Here is a 15361-nt window from a genome sequence, read left to right on the forward strand (position 1 = left end):
AGAAGTGAAGTTACATTATACTCATATACAACTCTGGTCAGACCTCACTTCACATACAGTGCATATTTCTGGTTCCCATACTGTGGAAGCACTGAAGAAAGTACAAAGGAAATTTCAGAGATGGTTCCAGCTATGAGGAAAGGTTAAGCAGTTTGGGGTTTTCTCTGAGATGCAATCTGACAGATGATGAATGGGTTGCATAGGATAGGTGTGCACAGGATGTTTCCACTTGTGAGAGAATTCAAAACTATGGTTCACAATTACAAAATAGTCATTAATTAGAACATAGAACATTACAGCGCAGTACAGGCCCTTCGGCCCTCGATGTTGCACCGACCTGTGAAACCACTCTAAAGCCCATCTACACTATTCCCTTATCGTCCATATGTCTATCCAATGACCATTTGAATGCCCTTAGTGCTGGCGAGTCCACTACTGTTGCAGGCAGGGCATTCCATGGCCTGACTAATCTCTGAGTAAAGAACCTACCTCTGACATCTGTCCTATATCTATCTCCCCTCAATTTAAAGCTATGTCCCCTCGTGCTAGATTAATTAATTAATTAATCCAGCAGGGAGATAAAGTGCAATTCCTTTACTCAGTGTGTTAAGAATGTGGAACTCGCTACCTCAGGAAGTGACTGAGGTAAAGATCTTTCAACCAGAAACTAGGCAGATACGTTGGAGAAAGGGGAATAGAAAGATGTGCTCTTGTGAGGTGGATGGAATTCTACATAAAAGTTCTTCCTCACAGGTCCTATTTGAATTCCAGAGCTTAGGGCCTCTGCAACCGAAGGCATGGCCACCAATGGCAGAACGATTAAAATGCTGGAGATGTGCAAGGGGCCAGAATTGGCAGAGCGCAGATCTAGAATCATTACAGCCTAGTAGGAGGCTATTCGAAGTATCATAAGACTTTACTTTGAACATTCAGATGTTCATTTCATTAATAGCCCAGCTTTGCTGGAGAATCTGCCAAGCATGTTTTCTACACCAACTGACCTCATTCTGTTTCTGGCTCTGTAATTGATAAGAACCATCCTTGTCGTCGTCCAACTGAGATGACATCGAAGACCCCCTCTCCACAGCGAACTGCTCCTCTTCTTCCTGTAGCCAGAGTAGCAATACGACAACAGGAGTGTTAACTACAAATGTGCTCACACGTGATTTAGTACAAATTTGAAATTTTAGAACTGATAAATCACAGAATGAGTCTTTGTCACTTTCTGCATATTCCACTCTGTTGGGTTACCTCATGGTCTACTGTGGTTGAAGGTTTGCTGATTGTGAACTGTTGGACATCCGTTAGAACATTCATGTAGTCCTGAATTTCTGCTAGATTCTGTGGGATATGAACGTCAAAGAAAGATGTCAGAAAATAAAACATGATCATTTGGGGCAACACGGTTACATAGTGGTTAGCACAGGGACCCAGGTTCAATTCTGTGACTGTCTGTGTGGAGTCTGCACTTTCTCCCCGTGTCTGCATGGGTTTCCTCCGGGTACTCTGGTTTCCTCTCTGGGTCCAAAAGATATGCAGGTTAGGTGGATTGGCCAAATTGCCCCTTAGTGTCCGAGGATAGAGCAGGGGGAGTGGGCCTGGGTAGGGTGCTCTTTCAGAGTGTCGGTGCAACCTCAATGGGCTGAATGGCCTCCTTCTGCACTGTCGGAATTCTATGGTGAAATTTCCAACCTCCCACTGTAATTCCAGTCAGACTCTATCCTGCTACAACTAGTGTTACAACACCGATAACTGCCAAGGAGGGATTTGAGAAGAAGGAAGAGAAGAAAATGCTGGAAAGACTCAGAAAGTCTGGCAGCGCATGTGGAGGGAAAAACAGAGTTAACGTTACGAGTCCGCATGATTGTTCTACAGGGGTGATTGGCAAATGGAACTTGGCATGAACTAAGATACAAGCAGGAGGATTTTGGTAGGCTCTAACAGTACTGAGGGTAGAATGCAGGGGTGTTGGCAGGGGAGCATATATAGTCCCCTCCCCCTTTCCCCCCATAACTCCAGGTTATCTTTCTCAGTCAGAGATCGGAATAATCTAACCTGATGGGCTGGCATCGTTTTCATAGGTTTTCTTTACCTTACAAATTGGCATGTAATTTTGATTGATGTAAAAAGCAACTTCATCCCATTCTTGCTACCATGCTTGCCATCATTTTCTCCCCATTTATTACAATGCTCTCCGCTGCTGCGAATTGAATTAAAAATCAGCCTGGCTAATTTGAGTCAGTAGCAATGGATTGGGTAACTGCTGTAGCAATGTCAGCTCTTCATTGACAGCTTCAATCGCTGACATCCATGAAACACACGCCAGGATTCCCCTGATCTGGCTTCACATAGTCTCCACTATTACACAGCTCTGAGACTGCAGGTTGCAATGATGTTGGCCGGGTTTTGAACATAAAAATGTAAAGAAGTTCACGAGGAAAAGGAGTCGCACTTCCTCACAGAATATGCTTCCCCATTAACAGTATTCTGAAACAGACCGTGATTTGATTTTATCTGCAGAAGTCTGACAGCTGTTCTGTAGAAAGAATATAATGGGCCAATGGAAATTAACCATTTATGTTGGGTTGGGGCTGAGCAGCAGTCATAACAGGAAAGTGCTGCAAACAAGTTATAGGGTTCTCCTTATTGGTGAAAGTTAGATAAATATTCCATCATCACTCATTTCAAATACCTTTTATTTGTTTATTTATGCAGCTGTCAAGAAAATTGTCACACATTCTAGATCAAGTGCAGCCTCCGGCAAACATTGTAAGATTTGGGCCATAATAATAATAATAATCTTTATTAGTGTCACAAGTAGGCTTACATTGACACTGCAATGAAGTTGCTGTGAAAATACTCTAGTCGCCACACTATGACACCTGTTCGGGTACACTGAGGGAGAATTCAGAATGTCCAACTCACGTAACAAGCACGTCTTTTGGGACTTGTGGGAGGAACACGTTATGGGGTTAGGTTGGAGGTGTGGGCTTAAGTAGGGTGCTCTTTACAAGGGCCGGTGCAGACCCAATGGGCCGAAAGGCCTCCTTCTGCACTGCAAATTCTATGATCTATGAAACCGGAGCACCCGGAGGAAACCCAGGCAGACCCGGGGAGAACGTGCAGACTCCGCACAGACAGTGACCCAAACCAGGAATCAAACCCGGGTCCCTGGCGCAGTGAAGGAACAGTGCCAACCACTGTGCTAACCACTTGTGCAACACTGCAGCGCTTTCGGTCGAAGTAACTTCGAGGGCAAAGACCGCATACGTTACTTAGTATTGACATGTGTGAGTTGCTTACTTTGCATACCATTACTCAGCGCATTTAAATAATTGGCAAGCCTTGGATGGTTGGCACTTACCTTCCTGTTCCTCTCTTTAGTAGAGTTTATATCTTCCTGCAGGAATTGGGTTCGGATTTGGAGTTCCAAGTTCTTTAATAAAGCTTCATTTGCATTCTGTAAGGAAGACACAGTAACAGGGCACATATTTTGGATTTTGAAAGCTTTCCATTTTAGTTACAAAGGCTTTGCAATAACTCACTCTAAGATGTAATATCCCCTCTTGGTGGTGGGGGAGCTTCGTTGACTCATTTGTTTTTTGGCTGCTGCACATTTAATTTTTTTTTCCAATTTAGGGACAGTTTAGTGTGGCCAATCCACCTGCCCTGCACATGTTTAGGCTGTGGGGGTGAGACCCATGCAGACGCAGGGAGAATGCGCAAACACCACACGGACAGTGTCCCAGGGCCAGGATCGAACCCGGGTCCTCGGCGCCGTGAGGTAGCCATCATGCCGCTCCCTTGTCACATTCATAACCACGTTTACTCCAAATAGCTAGGCCATGAAGGATAGAACTGAAGCTGTGGAATACTGTGAACAATTTTGGTGCCCTTCCCTAAGGAAAGATACACTGGCATTGGGGGCAGTCCAGAGAAACGTTCACTAGGTTGATCCTGAGCATGGAGCAATTTTCTTATGAGGAGAGGTTAAGTAGGTTGGGCCTGTACACAATAGAGTTTAGAAGAATTTGAGGTGACCTTATTAAGAGGCATAGGATTCTCAGGGGACTTGACAAGGTAGATGCTGAGAAGTTGTTTTCGCTTGCAGGAGAGTCTAGGATCAGATGGCATAATCTCAGAGTAAGGGGTCACCCATTTAAGACTGAGATGAGGAGGAATTTATTCTCTCAGAGGGTAATGAATCTGTGGAATTCTTCACCATCGAGAGCAGTAGTGGCTGGGTCGATAAGTAGGCTAAGATAGGCAGGTTTTTAATCAGTGAGAGAATCAAGGGTTATGGGAATAAGGCGGGAAAGTGGAGTTGAGGATTGTCACACCAGATCAGTCTGGATCTCATTGAATGGTGGAGCAGTTCGATGGGCCAAATGGCCTACTTCTGCTCACACATCTTAGGGTCTTACGGAACCGACTCTTTACACACTTTACAGAGATACACACAGTCTCAGTATACTCCTACATACATCTGAATAAAACTAAACACTCAATTAACATACAATTAACAACCACAAAGAGCATCAGCACCATTTTTGGCAGTGAAATTAGTTGTTTCATTATCTCTGAAGCATAATTCCGCCAAATTCCAATGAGATTAAGAGTACCTCCCCCTTGCTAACTAACTTTCCATGCCTGGATTATACGAGCTAACCAGGCACAGGTCGATATTTTACCAGACTCAACATTGCACTCTATTGCACTTACTCCATGAGGTTTCAGTGGAGTCCTGTGTCAACATCTGTGCTCCAAGCAATGAACCGGATTATATAGGATGTGTTCGCCTTATAGTGGCACCAACAAAATGTGAAAAGATTGATATGGTCACTTCACTTAGGCTTAGTTTTAGATAGGTCGATTTTAGCTTGTTGAGGATATTAAGAGCTTTGAGCCAAGGCGGGTGAATGAGTTAGGTTACGGATCAGCCATCATTGAATTGTTGAACAGATTCAAGGGACTGAATGACCTCTTCCGCTCCTGATCCAGAATTATTAGACCACTCTACAATGTAATCTTTGAGTGGCAACAAGCATTTTCAGTCCTTAAACCTTGAACTTTGTGTATTATATTATGTTTACTGCATTTATTACTTCATCTGAAGCTAATTCTGAACATTCTTAGTTTATTTTGTTTCAAGAAACTTCTGTGTTCCTCACCCTGTCCCATTATTTATTTTCTGATTCATTTGAAACGTCTTTTCAGATACAGAACCACAGAGCAGACACCAGATTTACTGGGATTGGCTGATATTTCACAGCAAGGCGTGCTGCAGCTGGTGGCTTGGCATCTGTGATCAGGCATTGTTTGCTACTGGCTGGGTCGGGCTGCAAATCCCCTATACTACTCCTGCCACTCCTCCCACCAATCCAAAGATATCTTGGGCGAGATTCTCCGACCCCCCGCCGGTTGCCGAATTTTCCACCACCGGATATTTGGCGGGGGCGGGAATCGCGCCGCGCTGGTTGGCGGGGCCCCCCCCGCGATTCTCCGGCCCGGATGGGCCGAAGTCCCGCCACTAAAATGCCTGTCCCGCCGGCGTAAATGAAACCACCTACCTTATCGGTGGGACAAGGCGGCGCGGGTGGGCTCCGGGGGCCTGGGGTCAGGGCGCGGGGCGATCTGGCCCTGGGGGGTGCCCCCACCGTGGCCTGGCCCGCGATTGGGGCCCACCGATCCGCAGGCGGGCCTGTACCGTGGGGGCACTCTTTCCCTTCCGCCTTCGCCACGGTCTCCACCATGGCGGAGGCGGAAGAGACTCTCTCCACTGTGCATGTGCGGGAATGCCGTGAGCGGCCGCTGACGCTCCTGCGCATGCACCGCCCGGAGATGTCATTTCCGCGCCAGCTGGCGGGGCACCAAAGGCCTTTTCCGCCATCTGGCGGGGCGGAAATTCGTCCGCCGCCGGCCTAGCCCCTCAAGGTTGGGTCTCGGCCCCCAAAGATGCAGAGCATTCCGCACCTTTGGGGCGGCGCGATGCCCGACTGATTTGCGCCATTTTGAGTGCCAGTCGGCGGACATCGCGCCGATACCGGAGAATTTCGCCCCTTATTCCTGACATCAATACACGCTCTGTCCCCAAAAATCTCTATTGCCCTGAAGTTTAACTCGTTCAATAAAATAGTTTAGAATTTATTCTTTAGCTCATTATTTGCCTGATTGGGTCCCGCCTCCAGATGGGTATCGGACCTCTAGACTTTGGAAAATGGGTGAGAATAGTTCATTTAGAAAATTTAAGATGTTGAATTTTTTAAAATATAAATTTAGAGCACCTAATTCTTTTTTGTCCAATAAGGGGCAAGTTAACGTGGCCAATCCACCTACACTGCAAATCTTTGGGTTTGTGGGGGTGAGACCCAAGCAGACACGGGGAGAATGTGCAAACTCCACACGGACAGTGACCCGGAGCTGGGATCGACCCAGGTTCTCGGCGCTGTGAGGCAGCAGTGCAAATCACTGCACCACCGTACCGCCCATTGGATTTTTGTTTAAGTAATGAAAACAACAGGGCAGCACGGTGGCGCAGTGGTTAGCACTGCTGACTCGTGGCACCGAGGTCCCAGGTTCAATCCCGGCCCTGGGTCATTGTGGAGTTTGCACATTCTCCCTTTGTCAGTGTGGGTTTTGCCCCCACAACCCAAAGATGTGCAGGGTAAGTAGATTGGCCACATTAAATTGCCCCTTAATTGGAAAAATGAACTGGGTACTCTAAATTTCTTTTTAAAAAAATGAAAACAACAGGTTAAATACATGAAATTCAAGTTGAGAAAATGGGGTCAAAGAGCAAGGCAGTGATAAGGGAACAACAGAAGAAATGCTTTTTAATGTTTAATCAATTTCTTTCTGTTTCATTCTCATACCTCATGGTGATTCTGACAATTAAATTAGCTGTTCGTGCTTAAGTTTCATTAACATTATAATATTAAGATTTATTTCACAGTCTGGATTTTCACTGTTAAAAATGGCGCATGGGAATCACTTCCGGGATTGCCAACCCCATTTCCGGGCATCTAATTTTCAGGACTGCCGTTTAAGGACTGCTGATGATGTATTCTTGGCTGACAGCCCAGAAATTCATTTGATAACTAAAACACCTGAGCCCCAGAAAAAACATCTCTAGACTGGCTCTCTAATCGATGGTGACAACTTCATAATGGCTATTTGCACAAGAGAATGAGGTTTCAAGTGCTTGCAGTTTCTGTAATTGATATTTTAAATAATTGACACTTATATTGGGCTGTAGTGAGGAGAGTTAAAAGTGGAGAGTTATCAATGAGTTTCTATCTTTGTAAAGCTACATCCTACTGTCACTTTGTGTTCATCGCTTTTATATAATTACAGTGAGGGGGTACATTAGCAGGGAAGTTCCATGGTATGCTATGACGGACCACAGGGATGGGTTGGAGGCATGAGGTGGTATGGATGGGCATAGACAGAGTGTGAGTGCTGAGGTGTGTGTGAGGGGTGAGTGCTGAAAGCCTTTCTGTTTGTATTTTAACTGGGGTAAAGTCCCACAGCATCGAGACAGGCCTTCCGACAGACCACCTCTGCACTTGACAGCTCCTGTGACTGCCTCAAAACTTTTACCTGGATCAGCTGGCCTGACTCCAACCTGCACTCATCCCCCACCACCCACAATGAAAATCCCGCCCACAAGGGAGTTTTCTCCATGGGTGGGATGAGCCAGGAATTTTCTCCACTGCCGCTTCCTGCGTCAAAGATGAAAATACAGCCCATTATAACAAAGGAAAGGGGCCCCATTTTAGTTCATTCAAAACCCATCCACTTGCAGAGGGTTCAAATCAAGTCAATTAGACTCTCAGAAACAGGCTGGTGCAGAGGAGTGTGATGTTTTCTGGAATTGGTCAGAGGTCCAAGGAGTCACAATTTGACAGTAAACCTTAATCTTTTATCCTACTCTCCTCTGGCATTCTGTATAATTATAGTGAGTGGGTAAAGCAAAGAATCTCACCTTATTCAGGTTTTCAAAAGTATCCTGAAGTTCCTCGTGATTCTCCCATTCCGTTCTATATCTGAAATCGAGACACTTGTCTGAATGGAGTGTTTGAAGTACAAACTTATGCAATTAATTTGTTTTTACTCATTTATTTTATTATCATTTTCCAAAGGTGAGTCGACAAGAGCAAGGTCCAGCATTAATACATTCCATCCTCACTTGCTTTATGAAATTAATTTCTCTTTCCTCACCATCACGATCAGGGGAAATCTTTCTATCAGTTTTTCTTTTTGGTGCTATATAGTCAGGGATACTTTAATCACTGCAGCAAAGTCAATGAAAATGGTGGTTGTACTGGGATAGAGAAAGGGTACCCATCAGGGAAGACTGAACAGGCTGAGGTGCTTTTCTCCAGAAGGAAGATTGAGGGATAACCTAATCGAGCTCTTGAGGATTATGAAAGGGTTGATAAGTAGACCGAGAAAGGTTGCTTGCACTTGCAGGCAAGACCAGAACTCATGACCATGAATATATGATGGTCACTGATAAGCCCAATAGGGGAACCCAGGCAAAGCGATAAGAATATGGAACCCGTTACCACAGGGACTAGTTGAGACAAATAGCATAGATATGTTTAAAGGGGAACTGGATAAATGCATGAAACAGAAAGGAACAGAAAGAAATGTTGATAAGTTAGATGAATAAGGATGGGAGGTATCTGGGTGGTGTTGAGCATTAACTTTAGTAAATTAGTTAGGCTAAATGGCCTGTTTCTAGGTTGGAAATGCCATGCAAGAGAACATGTGATTGTGATGGAAGTGATGAAAACACACTGCATCATGATTCTGATGTGACTGGAGTGCACTTAGTGCTTGGAATGCACTTACCTCTCATTAATGTGGTCAATGTGGTCAATGTTTACAAACATTGGGGTTTCACCACTTGGGCCACTGAACCATGATGAGAGATGAATGAATCAAAGCTGCAGATGACTTTTTACAAGTTGTCAATCACAGACCACTACTTGAAAGCTATGAATGGCTTGCAGGTAATGGATCTGTGGGAACCAAATGCAGGCACAGATGCTCTCCTTCGAGGGATGTCCATAATGCTTCCCACTGCCCTCGGATGTGCTCAGATGCTCTCTACCAGCGTAGCTCTTGTGTGGTGAACCTCGCGGTGGGCCAAGGAGCTTAGGCCACCGCAAGGTCCACCATGTTTGGTTCACGATTGCTGAGACCACAAATGATCTGCACCCACGTGATTCCCGGCCCCGGGGACTGGAAAATCACAGAAGGCTGGATCGTTGGGTGCCGGGCCCGCTAAATAGATGCAAATGGATCATTAAGACCCATTCGCATTTATTTATTTCCTCCCTCCAGCACACTTGATGGTCCTTGTTAATGCCGCCAGTAGGGGAGTCGGAGCATCGCGTTTGGATCAGAACCTGGTGCCGATACCAATTTTTCTCCAACACACGATTCTCCATCCCATCGGGGAACGCATTCCAGGCGTCCTGGGACAGAGAATCACGCCCAAGAGGTTGCCCATTTAAAATTAAGATGAGGCAAAATTCTTTCACTCAGAGGTTGGTGAGTCCCTGGAATTCTCATCCTGGAAAAGCCATGGAAGCAGATGGCACGACCTAACCAAATTGCAACAGAGATCCATGTCAAGCTCGTTTAGCTGGGTGTTTCCCAGCACACACAGCGGCGCGAAACACCACGCTATCCAACAGGCCTTTGTTGCAATCCGGAGCCGCAGCAAGGAATTCCCCGCTGAGGCTACACTTAGTCCTGTTTCCTGCAGAGGAGCTCCGCTCGCCAGAACTCCTCAGTGCAGGAGGAGATCAGCACACCATTTTTAAATAGTTTCCCGATTTCTCGAACCAACCGTCGTGACCCCTAGGCGCCGCCCCCAAACTCACCTATATAAGGGGGTCCTCGGGCCCCTCCCTCACCCCAACTCACACCCCCGGGCTCAATCCCCAGCACAGGAACAATGCCAGCCTGGCAGTGCCACCTGGGCACCTTGGCAGTGCCAGACTGGGACCCAGGTGGCACTGTCAGGGGACAAGGCTGGCAGTGCCAGGTTCACACCTGCAGCGCTACCCTGCCCAGAGGACAACCTGGTATCCTTCCGATCTGCTGGGCAAACCGCGCCCCCCCCCGGTGCCATTCCGTTTGATCCCCATTCGTGGAGACCAGCACTCAATGGCGCTTGCCTGAGGTCTCAGAGGTGAAAGGCTTAGATCCCATGGCCTCAGCACATCAGGCGAGCTGCATTTTACAGTGAAACTAGCTGTCTCACTCTAATATGCAGGTTTGCCAAATACTGATCCCGCCCACAATGGGCAGGATTCAGATCGCAATGTCTCGTGTTAGGTCAGCCACGCCGGGCCCCCCTCGTTTAGGCGCAACGCTTCCGGTCATTCACACCCAGAGTCTTTGAATATTTCTCAGGAAGATAGATTCTCAGTGAGCAAGGGTGTGAGAGATTATTGCGTGTCGTCAGGATGCAGATTTGAAATTACTGTCAGATCAGCCATGATCTTATTAAATGACAGAGCAGGCTTGAGGGACTGAATGGCCTACTCCTGCTCCTTGTTCACATGGTTGTGCTTGGCACGGAATGGCAGTTATTTACCATTGCCTTCTGCAGTACGGCTGACAAGGAATCTCTCCATCAGGTGTATGTGAAGGATTTACAGGCAGATAATTCTACCTGTTTGGCCAAATTATGAATGTAGGTTCCGTGGACATCAAGCCCTGAAGTGGGACTTGAACCGGAAGTTGCTGGCCCAGAGGCAGGGACACTACCCACTGTGTCACAAGACTTCGCTTAACAGCCACTGCAATATCTATTACTGCAGCCAAATATTTAAGTCATTTCTTCCTTTCTGTTACCATTTTCTGAATGCCTCCATCACCTTGCTCCTTCCTTCTCTCCCGAAGCCTCTTTGCCTCACTATCCTGCTTTGTGATGCTCCTTTGAACCTTTCTCTTTGACCACCAGCTCTAATATCTCCTTTCACGGCTCAGTATCAAGTTTTGTTTGACAATGTACCCATGCAGCACCTTGGCATGTTTCAGTATTGTATGTTACAGGTGCTCTATAAATGCAAATTGTTGCAGTTGTTATCTCTGCTCCCCTCCCTCATGTGGAGCACCTCGAGATGATTCACTATCTTAAAACCAAGTTCTTGTCGGGCTGTGCAGCTACAGAATACCGAGCTAATCTTGGCCTCAGTATGGCACACACATTTGGTGGTTCAGATCCAGTCAGTCACAAGTGATTATGTACAAGATTCATGGCAGGAGAGAAGGTGATCCTAAAGCCATCTTTCCCTCACACATTCACATCACAAGCTACTGTTATAATTGCTGAATTATGATTTCATTGTCCCTATCCACACTGCTGATTAAATGCCCGTTAACAGATACATTTGTTTAAGCAATGGAATTGAAAGGGACAGCGAGATGACAGGTAATTATAGCAGTCGTCAAGGAGACAGTAACGACATCTTGCACCATAAACAGTTCCCAATAATTCTTCAGGCCAGACGGATTCTATTCAATATTCCTTGCACCATGTCTACAGTGAACTGTCTCTGGGCTGGATTTTCCATTCCTGAGATTAAGTGTTGACGCCTGCGCAGGATTCGACGAGTTCCACGACAGCAAAACCAACGGCGCACCTGGACCGATGCAGCAACTGTTGAGGGGCTAGCACCGGTGCCAGGTGGAATTTAATTGATTCCAATGAGAAACGGTGCGGGATTTGCCAGATTCGCGGTCGACACTCAGGAGGCTGACAAGCTGCAGCCGCATATACACACTGCACTCCCCACACACACCATCCCAACCAACAATTCGGCGCGAGGAGAGCAGCACCCTGATTTACAGACGTCAAGCTGGAGACCCTCCTGGACGTGGTGGAGGAGAGGCGGGTGACCCTATACCCTGGCCTGGGAAGGAGGCTGAGACCCACTGCCATTCGTTGTGCCTGGGCGCAGGTGGCTGAAGCGGTGAACACCACCGGCAACATCGTCCGGAACGGCCAGCAGTGCCATAAACAACTGCACATCCTCCTCAGGGCAGCCAGGGTGAGTAGGCAGCATTGTGCCCCTGGCACTAACCCCAACCCACATACCCGTAAACTGCACCCTCCCACCAGGAGGGCGGCGAAACCTCCACCCTGCACCACACGCTGACACCCATACCGACCACCATGGCTGGGTGTCCTGACTGATGTGTTATGTACTCTGGGATAACACAGGCTGCAACTGGATGCAGCTTTGACCAAAAGATACTCCAGACCTTGATGTTAGTTCAATCTGATTTATTGAACCAGTAGCACAGTTAGCACAGTTCTCTATGAGTTCGACTCTCCTGCTAATCTTGCTATAGTAACTCAGTCTAACTAACCAGTCTGCTCTAAGCCACGTGGTGGGTGTGATGCTTCTGATCTGCCCCTGTCCTACTCTCTAAGTGTCGCCTGTGGAAAGAGACACAGCATGTGTGCCCTGTCCTTTTATGTGTGGGGGTTGTGTAATGTCCCTTGTGGTAGTGTCACCTCTGGGTGCCTTGACTTCCCATTGGTCGTGTCCTATTCTATGTGTTCATTAGCTCTATGTCTGCATGTCATGACATCTCCGGTGGTCCCCCTAGTATTTACTTAGTTGTAGTGTATTTACATTAGCCCTTTGTGTATTTACACTGATGCATATCACCACACTGACCACTGAAGCCATCAGTTACCCACCCCCTGGGCTGCATGCGTTGGATTGTCTAACATTATCGTTTTCCGACCGTCCCCACCCCCCTCCCCCGCCAGCCCTGCGGCCCCTTGCTGTGGCTGAGCAGAGGGCCCTGGACGAGGACAGCGACCCAGAGGAAAGGGAGGTCACCGGTGTGGACATCGGCTGCAGGGGCGAGTAAGTGAGACACCGCTGAGTTGCGGTTCCCTGTAACACCCCCCCCCATCACACTGATCCTCACCCTTCATCCTCACCTGCACCCGCCCCCCCCCCCTGCCCCCGGCCCGGCCAGTGGTCTAATCATGTGTTTTGTCGGGAGATGGGCCAGGTCCATCTAGTGTCCCCAGCCCCCAGCCCCCAGCCACTGTCACAGTGGGAGTTCCGGGTGCCGAGCTATGTTGAGGAGAGCAACGTGGATGCGAGCCATGGATGTGACACCCAAGACAGCTCGGAGCACGAGTCTGGGGATGACACGGATTTCCCGTCACAGCTGTCTCCAACACCCTCCACCATCCCAGAGACACTCACCTCGGCTGGGCAGTATAGTGAAAAGGCTCCTGGGACACTCTCTGGTGAGCATCACACAGCTGCTCCAGTACAGCAGGTGGAGGTTGGAACTCCCGAGGGGACAGACGATCGGAGGGCAGGCCGACCCCAGGGACTAGCTGCCGTCCAGGCAGGTTTCGAACTTCTGGACTAAACAGTCCCATTGATTGTGGAGATGCAGTCGCAGAGCCAGGGACTACATGAGGGGCTGTAGATGCGCATCCAGCAGCTGCAGTGACAGGTGGAGGAGTCCAACCGCATGCAGGAGCAGGAGGTGGTGCTGTCAATGTGCCACCCCAGGCCAAAACCGCATAGATGGTGTCCGCGGTGGAGGCATTGGGGGCGAGAGTTGCAGCGATGGATCAGCATGTCCAAGGCCAGGGGCATTCTGTGCAGGCGCCAGCCGAGGTCCAGCCATGAGCCAGAGCCACTTGGAAATTGCAGCGGCGCTCCTCCAACTATGGCCCAGTCACAGCAGGCCATAGTTGGGAACGTCAGCGGCATTGCCCAGGCGCTGGCCAATGTGGCACAGACACAGAGGGAGGTGGCCCAGTCCCAGAGGGAGATGGCGCAGTCACTGGCTGATGTCACACAGACCCAGAAAGTGATGGCACAGTCAATGGGTGATGCGGCGCAGTCGCAGACGGAGATGGTCCACTCCCTGTTCACCTTGACCACCAGCATGCAGACCCTGGTCAAGGCAACAGCAGGGCCTCCAGGACTTGCAGCGCCAGGTGACGGGGTAGCCTCAGGGGTTAACTCTGCTCACATCCCCGTCCCATGGGCACCCGGAGGGAGGAGGAGGTGATGGGGCCTGTGCCGGTGACTCCCACATGGGGGGAGTCTGGTACACCGCAGCACCTCGGACTCACCACCCCCTCCTGTCCATGGCACACCTGGTGGGCAGCGGACAGGGTGGCACCATGCCACCGGGACACACCTGAGCAGCAGCTGGTCCCATTCAGACCTGGCCACCCGAGAAGATGCCTGCCAATGGAGACCCAGGTTGCAGGGCGGGAATCACTGCTGGCCGCAAGAGGATCCACCAAGACACAGTGTTAGGGGACCGTAAGGCCAGAACGTTAGACAAGAGTTAAGTTGGTGCAGGGCACAGTTTAGTTATAGGGGTACCGGCACATATCTGTATATGCATTGTCACATAATTACCTGTTCATACTGTTACAACCTGCCTTAGTGCTCTATCAGAAGGGTGTGAGGGGTGGGCTGGGCTGAGCAGGTCGCAGAGGGGGGAGCGGGTTGGAGAGAGATGGTCGGATGTTGTGGTGGGCTTGGCTCAGGGATCGCAGTTCAGCGACCACTCACCGCTCCGGCGTCCCCCCCCCATCCCCCCCCCCCCCCCCCCCCGCCCCCCCCCCCCCCCCCCACAGTCCCCACCTCCACCACACAGGGGATCGATGGGACTGTGTGATGGAATGACCAGCTCGCATTCAGGGATCACCCAGGTGGACGGTGGAAAGTGCTACCGTGGGCAGGAGTCAAACATTGTCAAACGATGCGGAGCACCAGAGCTCATCGCAGAGCGGGTGGTCATCATCCTCCATCCCATGGACCAGACCCGCTGTTACCGCCATCCCAGGGCTTACATCCTGTGCAGCAGGTGTGTATCACGGAGGGGGTTGCTCGGGGGGGTGGGAGTGGAGGGGGGTGGTGGTGTGCAGATGGGATGCGGTGTCCGTGCTCCTGGCCAGTCCACTCCCCTCCCCCCCCAGTCGATGAATTCGAAGGCCATCAAAGTGTCCCTTGCACGTTGGCCCTGGCGCATACATTGTGCGGCCTCCTGCGCCCCGTGTCTTGTCCATCCTCACCCTCCCCGCATCCGCCTCGTCGGACGCAGCCTGGTGTTCATCCTCCTCCTCCAGCACGTCACCCCTCTGCTGCCCGATGTTGTGGAGGACACGGCTGGCCACCACGATGCGGGCGGCTTCCCAGCGCCATATTGGAGGGCACCTCCAGAGTGGTCCAGGCACCTGAACCGCATCTTCAGGAGACTGGCACACCGCTTGATCACGCTCCTGGTCACTGTGTGGGTGTCGTTGTAGCGGGTTTCCGGGGCGGTCTGTCCGGAT

At 49.4% G+C, this 15361-nt stretch overlaps 1 protein-coding gene across 1 annotated transcript in view; it reads right to left on the minus strand.

Moving 5' to 3' along the window:
* The window catches only part of LOC140420801 (filensin-like), a 56972-nt gene that overhangs the window by 24892 nt on the left and 16719 nt on the right, over nucleotides 1-15361 (minus strand). The window contains exons 2-5 of the mRNA XM_072504869.1: nucleotides 7985-8064; nucleotides 3365-3460; nucleotides 1252-1341; nucleotides 1002-1106 (exon numbers count right to left, since the gene is read on the minus strand). Of these exons, the coding sequence (XP_072360970.1) occupies nucleotides 1002-1106; nucleotides 1252-1341; nucleotides 3365-3460; nucleotides 7985-8064 (371 nt within the window). The remainder of the gene's footprint in view (nucleotides 1-1001; nucleotides 1107-1251; nucleotides 1342-3364; nucleotides 3461-7984; nucleotides 8065-15361) is intronic.

This window comes from Scyliorhinus torazame, chromosome 1 (genome assembly GCF_047496885.1).
Source record: "Scyliorhinus torazame isolate Kashiwa2021f chromosome 1, sScyTor2.1, whole genome shotgun sequence".
Classification (NCBI taxonomy): Eukaryota; Metazoa; Chordata; class Chondrichthyes; order Carcharhiniformes; family Scyliorhinidae; genus Scyliorhinus; species Scyliorhinus torazame.